The sequence below is a fragment of the Phodopus roborovskii genome, unplaced genomic scaffold (genome assembly GCF_943737965.1).
Source record: "Phodopus roborovskii unplaced genomic scaffold, PHOROB, whole genome shotgun sequence".
In the NCBI taxonomy this organism is placed as follows: domain Eukaryota; kingdom Metazoa; phylum Chordata; class Mammalia; order Rodentia; family Cricetidae; genus Phodopus; species Phodopus roborovskii.
This window is the reverse complement of record NW_026126511.1, coordinates 2,561,200-2,573,629: the sequence shown is the minus strand read 5'-3', so window position 1 is coordinate 2,573,629 and position 12,430 is coordinate 2,561,200. Positions and strand designations below refer to the sequence as shown.

Below are 12,430 nucleotides of genomic sequence, written 5' to 3'. Positions count from 1 at the left end.
GTATTGTCGGTCTGAGTAACCTCCAGATCCACCCCGAAATAAGCAAAACCCCAGTTCTGCAAGAGGAACTTTCTTTTTTAAGTCTAGATCATGTGGAGCCCCCAAACCAGCCCCTGCCCCCACCCCCACCCTGGCAGGGCAGGCACAGCTCCCCTCATTCCTGACAGCTGAGCTGAGGCTCCTTCCACTTGGTGGGCTCAGCCGTGACTCCAGGCATCTCGCCAGACGGTCTTGTGTTTTTGCCCACTTCAGAGTATGATTGATGTTATTTTTGTCCTTGCTCCAAGGAAGGAAATGCCACTTCCCTGATCTCTTAGGACTCCAGTTCCCAACTCTTCTTGTTGTCCAAGCTGGAGCCAAAGATTCCACATCATAGCCAAATGGGTGTTCTCCCCGGTTAAGAGTTCTTTGATGGAAGGAAGGGGCTGCTTCAAGGTGCCACACACAAAAGAGAGCGAGCCAAGGAGTCAGACCTGAGGATGAACCTCAGTTCTGCCTGCTGGGGTCCTGGGCACGGCTAGATAACGGGGTAGTGAAATGGAGATAAACAATGGCCCCTGCTTTCTAAGGCTACTAAAAGAGGTCCCGAGGGGCCAACACGACAGATGGCTCAGAGGGAAAGCGCTCAATTCTCAGAACTACAAGTTTTCCTCTGACCCATACAAACATGCTTGTACACACGAGCATGCTCACACACAGTGTAAAAACAAATAGAGTTTACATGAAAGTTCCTCTCCCCAGCTTCATGCATAAGTAAATTGGAGACGCCCCGGTCCTAGTGTCTTCAACCTTGAATGACACGCTCCTGGGACGTTGACTGAGTCAATCTCCAAAGAGTCCACTGCCTCAATCTTCAAGCAGGGTTCAGATCCTGACCCTGATCTATGTGGTGGTTAATGCTGACTTCTGTCTTGGTTGGATTGACGGTTACTATGGAAACACATCCCTGGGCATGCCAAGAGGGTGTTTCTGGAGAGGTTTGACTCCTGAGTGTGGATGGGTGAGCATTCTTCATCTGTTTGCCTCTAGGACCTGGCAGTCCCTGCTGGGCTTGGCCTCTGAGGAGCCCTGGGTAGTTTTCCTCAAGCCATCCCTATGGGGGTCACTCCAGTTTAGCTGTAACCTTGGTGATACTCACTGCTTGCCTGAGGTCAGCCCTTTCTGCCGCTCCATCGCTCTCTGAGTTTTGATACCTTCCTCCCCCTCACATTTGGTGTACGAAGGTTCTCCCAAGAATACCTGCTCTGTGGTTTCTCATCCTGCATCCTCGCCTAGTCTTTGGGGTACGCCACCCCTTATGCCACCCTATTCCTGACAGACCCATAAAAACACAGTACACTAGCCACGGACACTGTCTACTGTCACCCTTCATTCACACACAAGGAAGAGACTTAGTGCTCAGGGATAAGGACAGGGGAGGCAAGCCAGGCTGTGGGAGTTTTCCAGTGCCCTGGTTTATTGCAGGGCAGCTTGCATTCTTGAAGAAACAGCAGTGCCCTGCCATGTTCTATCTATTTAAACCTCAGAGAGAGTGTGTGGAATAGGGTGGACAGACACAGAGGCCTGGGATGTTCTCACAAGGCAGGGCTGCCAGCCCAGACTCCACACAGCCAGGGTGAGTTTCATCACGAGGTGCCTTTCTCGTGTCCCTAGGTGCACCGGTCCATGGGGGCGGGGGAGGGAGCTGCATCTCTACAGCAGCAACTATGTATTTCTGTTAAATATTGCCTGGCACCGATTTCCATAAAACGTATATGTGGTTATGGAGAATGCTTAGCAGGCTGAGACCTTAGTTGACCAATCATCACACCTAGAATTTCGTCATGGAGAAAGGAGCATCCCACTTCCCTGAAGGAACAGCCTGAGATCCTGGGGCCCAGCCATCCTGCGGGAAGCATTCTGTGATTTGAAAGGTGTGCATTCCCAAGAATTGCCTTTAGTTATTCCCGGGCAGAGGTCGCTCAGCTCTTTTTATAGACTCCAGAGCTGTCTGCCGGCCATGTGCCAATGTCAGCGTTTCTTATCTGAATGTACCTGTGTCAACAGGACTTCTACCACAGAAAGGCCAAGTGCAGAAACAGGGGCCCCAGGTTCCGACTGGGTGTGGACTCAGACCTCAGCTCCAGCAGGGCTTGCTTACTTTCGTCCACCGTGTGGCTGTTCCTCTGTTATTACACTCAGTCAGCAAGCTGCAGGGACTCTGTGTTTCCGGAGCAGCTCCTAGATCTCTTGGAGATGTAAGCATGATCAGGGCTACATCTAGAGTCCAGATTCCCTTATCAAGAAAGCTCAGTGGTGCCAGTGTGTCTGATCACTGATCAAACATCGGCTTTGGCTGTTATTATGTCTAATAGATTTTGGCTTTCTACTGTCTAAAAAGAATTGGACAAAATTTAGTAACAGTCATTATATACTCCCCATTTGTCATTACTAGCTTTGGGATGCAGGAGAGGGACAGACAAGGAGAAAGCGAGGCTCTGGTGAGACCCGTCGCTTGGAAACATTTCTCCGTAAACAAGAACATTTCCTGTGGTTTATGCAGAGCGTATCTTAAACCACGTAGGGTTAGAATCTCTAAGTGATGTTTTGTTACCTAAAAATCAATGAAGTGAGGACTACCTAATGGGGTTATGTTCTGAGAAATGCATTTCGTCATTGATGGCAAAGATCATGACGATATTTTCATCCTCGTCCAAACATCACAGAGTGTCTTTACACAAACCTGGAGGGTGCAGCCAGTCACAGGCCTACAGTATAGTGTATGCTCCATCCACAGTCAGAAAATAAATCACACGGCTCTCACACGGCTGAGATCCCTCAGCAACACTAGAGCCACAAAGTGCATTTCCAGAAGTTGGATTTGGGACCTTGGAAGAACAAAGCATTTGCTGAGGTCTGAGAAAGGAACTCCTACTTTCAGATGGAGAGAGAACTATTTCCTACCACTTCTAAAAATATCTGAATCGTACCCTCTGGGCTCTTTTCTTCCATGGAAAAAGGGGCTTTGCTGATATCATTACAGATCTTGAATATGGACTTTATCTTGAATTATTCAGTGGGTGAATATCATACAAAGAAGAGGCGGCCTGAAGATGGATCAGGGATTGCCCTTTCTACACCACCGACTGCCAAAGCAAGTGAAGTCAGGCACGGTGGGTGGTCCCAGCACTGGGGAGGCAGAGGCAGGCAGATCTGTGAGTTCAAGGCCAGCTTGGTCTACAAAGTGAGTTCTAGGACAGCCAGTGGTTTATAGAGAGACCCTGTCTTAAACAAAAACAAATGCCCCAAGAATAATGAAAGCTATCTAAATACTAAAAGGATCAGCCCAGTGCTAGGGACCTTACCAAAGTCTTGTTTGGTCATGGCTGATCTGAGTCCTGGCAAAAGTCTGTGGTCCTCTTGGGACACAGGAGGAGGAAAGGGCTGTGATGAGTCTATACCCCATGCACCTCCCGAGCCTTAACAGGTGTGACGGCCATCCTCACAGGTCCTCAGGAGACAGACATGGCGCATACACCCACTTAGCTGCTGTCTAGCTTTAGCGACTCAGCGCTGGGTGCCATCAGCAGCACCTGTCTGTGTTGCAAGGCCAGATGCCAGGGCACTCTTCCTGTGTGACCCACTTGAGCGATAATGTGCCCTTGCCCCGTTCTCATCTGTCACCAGACCATGCTGGGTCTTGTGTGTGCCCACAGCTGGGTCTTTGCCTTCCTCACTTGGCATCACTCACTGCTCAGGCTCAGGGCACAGCTCCCGCCTGGACAGCATATGCATTTTGTGGAGTTATAATCCAAGGTATGGCATGATGCTGGTGACTCAAAAGCAGCCCAGGTTCATTTCTTCATAGCCCTGGAAGCTAGGGGTCTCAGATGAAAGTGCTGTCAGAGCTTTTGTCTTCTGTGCCTGAGAGGGAGAATGTTCTGGGCCTCTCTGGGGGTTTCTAGCATTCTCTGGTATTCCTCAGTATATAGAAACATTGCCTGCTATGGTCTCCATGCCCACACAGCATCCTTCTCGTGGGTGTATCTGTGCCCACATTTGCCCCTCTAATAAAGAGATTAGTTATTCTAAACTTGCAGCTCACCCCACTTTGGTCTCATTTTAGTCACATTTGCAACCTCCCTGGCCTTTAGAGATATCGCATTCTGGGTACTGGGGACCTGGACTTCTCTACTTATGAGCTTTGGGGATACATATCCTAACCCATGATGGTCCAAGGCTCTTTGCTGCGTACCACTTGCTACTTTATGCTCAACATCTTTCTACCCTTTAAAACGGTTTCTAAAGGACCAGGGAGATGGGCTTAGTAGGTAGTGTCTGCTATGCAAACATGGAGATCTGAGTTCAGTATTCTCAGGAAACAGTGCCTAAATCCCAGCCCTGTGGAGGCAGAGATAGGAAGACCTCTGCATTCTCCAGCCAGCCAGCTGGTAAGCTGGTAAGACAGAGAGACTGTCTGAAAAAAAAAGTAAGGTGGAGAGAGATTAGGGAAGACACTTGACATTGTAAGGCATTGTGGGTCTTTGTGAGTTTGAGGCCAGCCTGGTCTACAGAGTGAGTTCCAGAATAGGCAAGGCTGCATAATAATACCGTGTCTCAAACAAACAAACAAACAAACCTAAAAAACTACAAGCAAAAAATGTACTTGACATCAACTTTGGGCCTCTCCACACGTGTGCCTGCATGCACAAAGTCTTGTCTCATAACCAGGCATGACTCTCTGAGCACACCTTTTGTTGTGAATCCGCACACAGGGGCTTGGAGGGCCACAGGACCCAACTGTCTTTGGACAAGATCAGAAACCATTCAATCCCAAAGTGCTTCATAGCAGGGGAAGGTTAGCAGAGTTAGTATGTAACAAAACAAAAGACCTGTGAAGTAGTCCTAAATTCTGCCCAGGTATAGACAGGGACCACACGCTCAGCTAAGACGTTTTCCCTGGGCACCACAATGGCAAACTATGGTGGTCTGAGTGAGAATGGCCAGACAGGCTCATAGGTTTGAATGCTTGGTCCCGTTAGTGGAACTGTTTGGGAAGGATTAGGAGCTGTGGCCTTGATGGAGAAGGTGTATCACTAGGGGTGGGCTTTGAGGTTTTAAAAGCTCAAACCACCCAGTTAGTTTCTCTGTCTCTCCTTTCTTCCTTCCCTCTCCCTCCCTCTCCTCCTCCCTCTCTCCTCCCTTCTCCCATCTGTCACTCCTGTGGATCCAGATGTAAGTTGTCACCTACCACCCCAGACCCACGCTGACCTGCCTAAGGCCAATCTCCCTTCCCGGATGGTCATGGACTCTAACCCTCTGGGACTGTGAGTCCCGGCTAAATGCCGTCCTTTGTAAGTTGGCTTGGTCATGGTGTTTTGTCAGGGCAATAGAAAGTAACTGACATAACCCTTGCTCTCCAAGCTGGTTTCTTTATCTGCCCTTGGATATTTTACTGCAGAACACCCTTGGGTCAGGACTTAGACTGAGGCTTATTTTAAATGCCCATAGCTGACACAGATACAGAAGAGATATGTGGACATGCTGTATTGATACACAACATGATCTTGTATATTCTCACAGGGGATAACAAGACCCATACTACCTATATATCACTAAATTAACAGGAACTAGCCTTTGGTCTTTTTGGGAGTTTGTTTTGAAGACAACGAGACTACAACTTTCACACACAACGTTTTCTTTTCTTAAGATGACAATTCAGGACTAGGAAACAAAAACCTGCTGTACTATGGCAAAGTCAATCTGAAGGGCTCGAGACAGAACAAAAATTCATTCCTTATTGACATTTAGATTGTGCATGCCTCATTGCTAATACGAAAAGATAAGCACATTCTGGAAGTAAATGCTGGTAAAATGTGTGCATTTGAAATCTTGTTACATAGTATCTAGTAACGGTCCATGCAAGTGTTAAGTAACTTTTGCCCCCAGTTTTATAATCCGGGGTGAACAAGCATGGAAGAAACTGCTACTTTGAAGATAAAAAAAAGTGTGTAAGTGACTGCACATAATGCAAAGACTGCCTGGGGACTTTAGCACCCCGGGCCCTCAGCCTCCCCTAACACAGTATTAGCAGAGTAAGGCCCCAGCTTTCCTATAACGAGATAAAGTGCCCAATCTTCCTTTGTCTTTTTCAGTGATTCACCTGGTGCATTTCTGCCTGAGTTTTGACATAGGCTACTCTGTAGCCCTGACAGTCCTGGAACTCACTATGTAGATTAGGCTGGTCTCGAACCCACAGATCTGTGCGCCTTTACTTCCCCAGTTTTGGGATTAAAGGCGTGCACCACCACACCCCACGTAGATGCTGCCTATACCGTGGGGTACTCAGTCCCATATGTTTTCGTTACTAGATAGGTTGTTTAGGATTGATTGGAGACTGTGATGCAAAAGTCCATTTGTGTTGCTGGGGAAGCCACTGGCCATCCAAGGTGGCACTTGGGGTGCTGCTGCTGACTCCAATACCTATTACAACTTGATTCTGTATGCGTGCGACGTAACGCATTATAACTTAATTCCATACGTGTGCGATACAACACATTCTCTTGGTATCATGGGGGTTACACAGTTCTTTCCAGAACCTCACAATACGGACCTTTTGCAAACAGGCTTGCTGCAAGGATAATTCACCTAGGTGAGGTCCAGCGGGAGAAGGGTGGGCGGTTAATCCAACGTGGGCGATGGTCTTACAAGAGATGGGGGAAGACACACAGAAGGAAGATGGCCATGTGACCATGAAAACAGAAATGGAAACGATGTCCCTGAGCCAAGGGCTTCAATGCCACCAGAAGCCAAGAGAAAAGCCTGGATCAGAACGCTCCCCCCACCCCCATATCGGGAGGAAACGCCCTCAAGTCGTTTTAGTTATGGGAGCCCCCTGGGGAAGGAGCTCACTGCGTGAGTGCATGTGTTTGGGTTGGATAGAGAGGATTCTTTCTCTCAAGAAAGTCTCAGCTTTACAAGCCAACCTCTGCTGGGTTCCAACAGAGCTTGTTACAGGAGCTTGTCCCTGTGGGCAGCCTGCAGGCATTTTAAATGGTTTGCTTTGAGAACGTGGGCTGTGTCTCCCCACCTAAGAGTACTCTGTATCCTTTCCAAGCCTGACTATGATTCTTGAACCAAAACCTCCTAGCGCAGTGAGGCTCATGCTCATTATCACCCCCGCCCACATAACATCCAGGGGATTGGATAGAAACCTTCCCTGCCCTGAGGACTATGGCAAGCTGCAAGAGCATATGTATGCCACCTGTGAGCAGATGCCCGTAGATTCCAGCAGATGGTGGTAGAGCCCCTGGACCTGGAATTACAGGTGGTGTTTTATGTGGGTGCTGGGAACCAAACTGGGGTCCTTCGGGAGAGCGGAAAGAGCTCATCACTACCGCGCCAACTTTCCAGTCCCTGCAATAGCGTTTTCCAAATGCTGAGAAGCGCTTTACCTCTGTCCTGCCAGCCAGTAGCAGCTGTGCTTATGAAAAAGTGACAGGGTTATAAAGCAGGGATTTACTGGCTCCTTGTGTTGCAGCCTCAGCATTACGCGCAGGGCTCTGAGTCAATCATTGTCACTGGCTCCTGATAACATTGCTCCTTCCTCGCTTCTGTCATCAGGGAGGAATGCGCAGATGTCCCTTGGGACGCACCCTTGTTTTTATGCCTTTATCAGCTCACCTGAGAAACCTACCCACTTTCCCTCCTGCCCGGGATAGAATCCACTGGCCACTGTGCTATGGACTCTGGCCCCAGAGAGGGACCACAGCAGGGCTGAGGAGTCCCAGCCTCTGAGCACGGTCCCATGGTATGTGGCCAGTGTGTTCCAAGTGGCTCTCCCTGGAGATCAGAATGGCAGCATGCCCTTCTCTGGGGAAGTTCCCTGGAAGCTGGACCAGTCAAAGGCCCTAAATCTACTCTCTGCTCCTCCTTCACAGGATGCCTGCCGTAGTCATCTGTAGTGGTCCATCATCTGTGGCAGCCGCGCCTTGTGGGGTCAGTCTGTGTTAACCCATGTTCCTGCCTGAGAGGGAGAGGGCGGACTGAGAAACAGCAGGCAAAGATACTAAGAGAGAGATTAGAGCAGGTCTCTTGTTATTTGGACACGACTATGACCAAACATCCTACAGTAGCCATGCCTCAGACCTTTAGGTCTTAGGACTCTAACCTTGGAAGAGTAAGGATGGGTTGAACTCTGACTTTAAGCCAAGATGAAGCAGAGCCATCTCTGCGGGCTCTGGCAGATGCCTTGGGAATTTCAAGGGCAGATAGAAAGTGAGAAATCAGAAAACCCGAGAGAGAAGGGAGATTTCCACACCGAGGAGGCGCTGTGGACGGAGCGTGTGGACGGCGGAGCCGAGGATTAGCAGCTTCTACCCATCTTTATTGCTGCTTCCTCTCTCAGCAGCAATCCAGAAGACGGAAAGGTTTCTAAGAATTTTGGTTCCTGCCCTGAGGATATGGTTTGCTTCCAAGGGAAGTAAACATCTGTATATGTCAGGGGCCTCGGGCCCCCTCTGCCCGCCCTGTGATCCATCAACTCATTTAGATTCTCCCTGCCTCTACAGTCATTTTTTTAAAACTGCCACAAATCTGCCCATCACAACGGACACACACTCACAGGTACCCAGGGGGCAGGCCAGACTAATTATCACCACAATCTAATTTCTAGGACACAATAGCAACATTTAAACACTGGTAAGAGTCAAGAAGAAGAGGTTGCAGTCAGTTCTGATCACTTAGAGTCACTGTAAACCATCATTCTTAGAGATGGTCCCGGGACTAGCAGTATGGGCACCTGAGAACTTGTGTACAGGCCCATCCTTGCCTCCCATCCCAGTCCACGGAGCCAGGGACCTAGGGGTGGTGCCCATGCATGTGAGTTCATGTGTGCTAAAGCTGGGAAACCACCTAGGGATGGAGCATGGTAGGCAGAGGGCCTGCCCATCATGCACACGGTCTTGGATTTCATCTTGCACACCACATAAAATGGGCTGTGCACACCTGTCAACCCAACACTTAGGAAGGGGGTCAGGAGGATTAGAAGTGCAGGATCATTTTCTGATATAAAACATTTGAATTGAGACCCCATCTCAAAAAAAAAAAAATTAGCAAAGTTAGCACCAGCCCTGCTCAGCACCTCTCATTTCTTGCTGCTAGCCAGGTTGCCATCCATGTGTACAACTGTCAGCTTCCAGCTGCTCACTCCTAGCTTGGAGCAGCGTGCCAGCTTCTCTGGCACTTTGACCCTTCATGCTAGACAGAACGAGGAAGGACTTTTACATGGACATGTGGGAGGGAGGCAAGCCTGGCTCATCCCTTCATGCCCAGGCAAGAGGCTGACTTGGAGAAACTCCTAGGACATGTAAACAAGGCTGAGATCTGAGGGAGGCGTGAGATGTGGAGCATGCTTCACGAAGGAAGCAGACCTCTCAAGTAACCCGAGCTTCCTTCTTAGAGCTTGACTCTTGTACCTAACTGTCAGAGTCCAATTTAAGTACACGAGGGAACTGAAGTATGAAGTGTATTTCATAGCCGCATCAAATCCAGCATAGGCGTCTGCAGTTTTATGTAAGAGTGACGACAGGGAAGAAGCCACGTCTTAGAAATAGTGACCCATAGGCGACGTGGCTGCGTGAGAGTTTCTGCTGTTCAGAAACCTCCCTCCGCCAGACAGCCAGGAAAAAACAGCCAACTGTCAGCAAACAGGCTCAGAGCTGCATCTAGCTAAGACTGATGTGTTATTTTTAAATAATTGGAAAAAAAATTGAAGGCTATTTTGTGAGTATGTGGAAAATTATATAAGTGTAAGGTGTGCTGGATCACACTTGTGATCCCAGCACTTGGGAGGCTCAAGGAGGAGGATTGTTATGAGTAGGAGGCCAGTCTGGGCTGCATACTTGAGGTCCGGGCCAGTGTGAGCCACAGAATGAGACTCTGTCTCAAAAGCAAAGCAAACCGCAAGATGCACACATACACAATAAATAAATAAAATTCACTAAAAACTTGGAGCATTTTAAAAAGACAACTGAAAGTGGAAAGGAAACCACACAAAATTACACTGTCAGTGCTTATAACTGATTTATTGGGACAGCTCCACCCACGTGTTTACAGTGTCTGGGCTGTTTCTACACTCCCCGGACAGAGCCCAGGTGTCACTACCACGGCCCTGCTTAGAAAAGACTGCTGATCTCTGCTTAGAAACAAGCCTGAGGCTTAAGATTTCAGTGGACAGCGGTCAGGTTTGGCCATGGATGCCCACATCCCAGGCAGCTGCACACCCTGTGAGTGTCCTGGTCAGGTCATCCATCACTTCTACCTCTGGATTCCCAGGGGGAGGGAGGGTCCCTGCTGTGAACACTGCTTTGACTCAATCACATAGGGAAGAAGTCTCAGAGCAGCCTTTTCTCTTCAGACTACTTTCTGCTATTTGCTTTTGCTCACCGAGTGTTTCTAGTGTTAATGGCCCATCTCACAGCACCGGAAACAATCTGACACAATCTAACTGCCAACAATTATTTTTAATAGGGCAAGTTACTAGAATTAATTTTTTAATTTTTTGCCTCGAATCACTTTTTAACTATCTCTTCCATGTCCTTGTTCTTGACACCTCCGAGAGGCCGCGATGTCCACAAGTCAAAGTCAAACCCTGGTTTGAATATAAACGGCTGGTTGCTATTTCTTGCCATGCCAACCTCTGCTGCAAAACTCCAGCTGAGGAGTTTGTAACCGAGGAAATACCCATTCCTTTTGGAGCTCTGTGCTGTTAAAGTCAGTTCTAAATTCTTTTCTCCCGGGTCTCTGAGAACTGTCCTCACCGGAGCTGTCTGTTAGGAGGCTAAAACACATCACACACGATGCGAATCCTATGACAACCCCGGCACCCGGCATCAGAGTCTAACATAAGCATCACAAAGCTGCTCCCAGCAGCGTTACAAAAGTGGTAAAAAAGCTGGGCCCCGAGCTCCTCGTAGAAGCTGGGGTCACACAGTCTTATGCCCCCTAAAACGACACGAGAAATCTTTCCCTCATAGTCAGTTGCTACAGCGAGGTTCGATGTGAGACCCCTTGCTGCTATTTCTAAAACTCCTGGTGCGGCAGGAGAAAAACGAACTCAATGCCACGAGCAGGCCATGCGGGCTCTCAGCTGCCTGTGCCCTGCAGCCTGAAAAGCCGAGGCTGTCCATCAGAGATGGGCTTTGGAGGAGTCAGCTTGTTACCCCAGCTTTAAGGGGACAGGTGGCCTCAGGGTCTGCCTAGACTGCTCAAGCAAGGATAGGCTACTGGATTTGTGTGCCTTTTAAATCTGAGGACCACGAAGAACCTAGAGAAGGCCACAGAGAGGCGGCTTGACTCACCCTGGGGTCAGGGATTTACTTGAGAATTCCAGGGCCACCCTGTCAGCTAGAGGCAGGGCAAAGGTCCCCACGGGGCCCCCCAGTACCGCCCCTTCCTGCCATCACGAGCAGAATTCAGCCCAAGTCCAAGGCCACAGCCACTTGGCACCGACAGAATGAAAACCGGAGTCTCTAAGAGGCAGGCCAGTATTGCATTTACTCCCCAGCCTTGGCGTCTGGCCGCCTAGGAGGGAACTTCAAACTTTATGCCTAGGTTTCCAGCTTCGCGGGGCCATCCATCCCCTGCCCAGTGCCTCCTGCTCAGCAGTCTTGCCCGGGGCGCCCTGCAACAGAAGTGTTTCTGCCACAGAAGAGACCCCGCCCCAGCTGCCCAAGCATACATACCCATGGTGGCGGCTCTGAGGCTCTGAGGCTCCCAGCTGGCGACTGGCGAGCAGGAGTCCAGCCTCCCTGACTTTGTTTCCAGGCCCTGCCCAGCTGGCTACCTGTGGGGCTGTAGGAGTGTGAGGCGGGGCCGGCCGGGACTCCACCCTTGGAGGAACCAGGTTAACACCTCTTAATCCACCCCCTGGCCCCCCCCACCCCGCGCTGCAGGGTACCTGTCCCTGGAGCGGAGCCCCGACCCTGTGTGGAAGGGCAGGTGTGGCTGGAGAGAGACATCTGCAGCCCAGGACTCCTTTCGTGAGAGGCCACCTGGAGGCCCTGTTAAAATCTGTGTTGCCAGGCACCACCCCCAGATTTGCTGAGTCAAGATGCCAAATTGGGACAGAGAACCTGCGCGTTTGACCGTCCCAAGTGCTTGTGCTGGTCCCGGGACCCCGCTTTGCACACAACGCCTGGGAAAGTTAAACGGACTGGAACGGTCTCTGTGTGTGTCTGTGTCCTCAAACTTGCTCTCTGCGGCTGAAGACACCTGGAGTCCGGCTCCATGTCGTCCCCCCTCCCCCCATCCCACACCACCTCCCTAGCTCTAGGATTACAAGAGTGGAACAGTTTGCCTGGCCCCATCTTTTTTGCTTTCTGGTCAGCCTTGAGGAGGAGGCTCGGGCTTTGGAAGCCTACAGAGGCGTTAAGATGAAAATGAAAGCGAG

At 49.8% G+C, this 12,430-nt stretch overlaps 1 protein-coding gene across 1 annotated transcript in view; it reads right to left on the bottom strand.

Moving 5' to 3' along the window:
- Slc15a1 (solute carrier family 15 member 1) overlaps window positions 1-11,743 on the bottom strand; it is a 42,857-nt gene extending 31,114 nt beyond the window's left edge. The window contains exon 1 of the mRNA XM_051195204.1: window positions 11,724-11,743. Within this exon, the coding sequence (XP_051051161.1) occupies window positions 11,724-11,727 (4 nt within the window). The 5' untranslated portion in view covers window positions 11,728-11,743. The remainder of the gene's footprint in view (window positions 1-11,723) is intronic.
- Window positions 11,744-12,430: the final 687 nt, after the last annotated feature.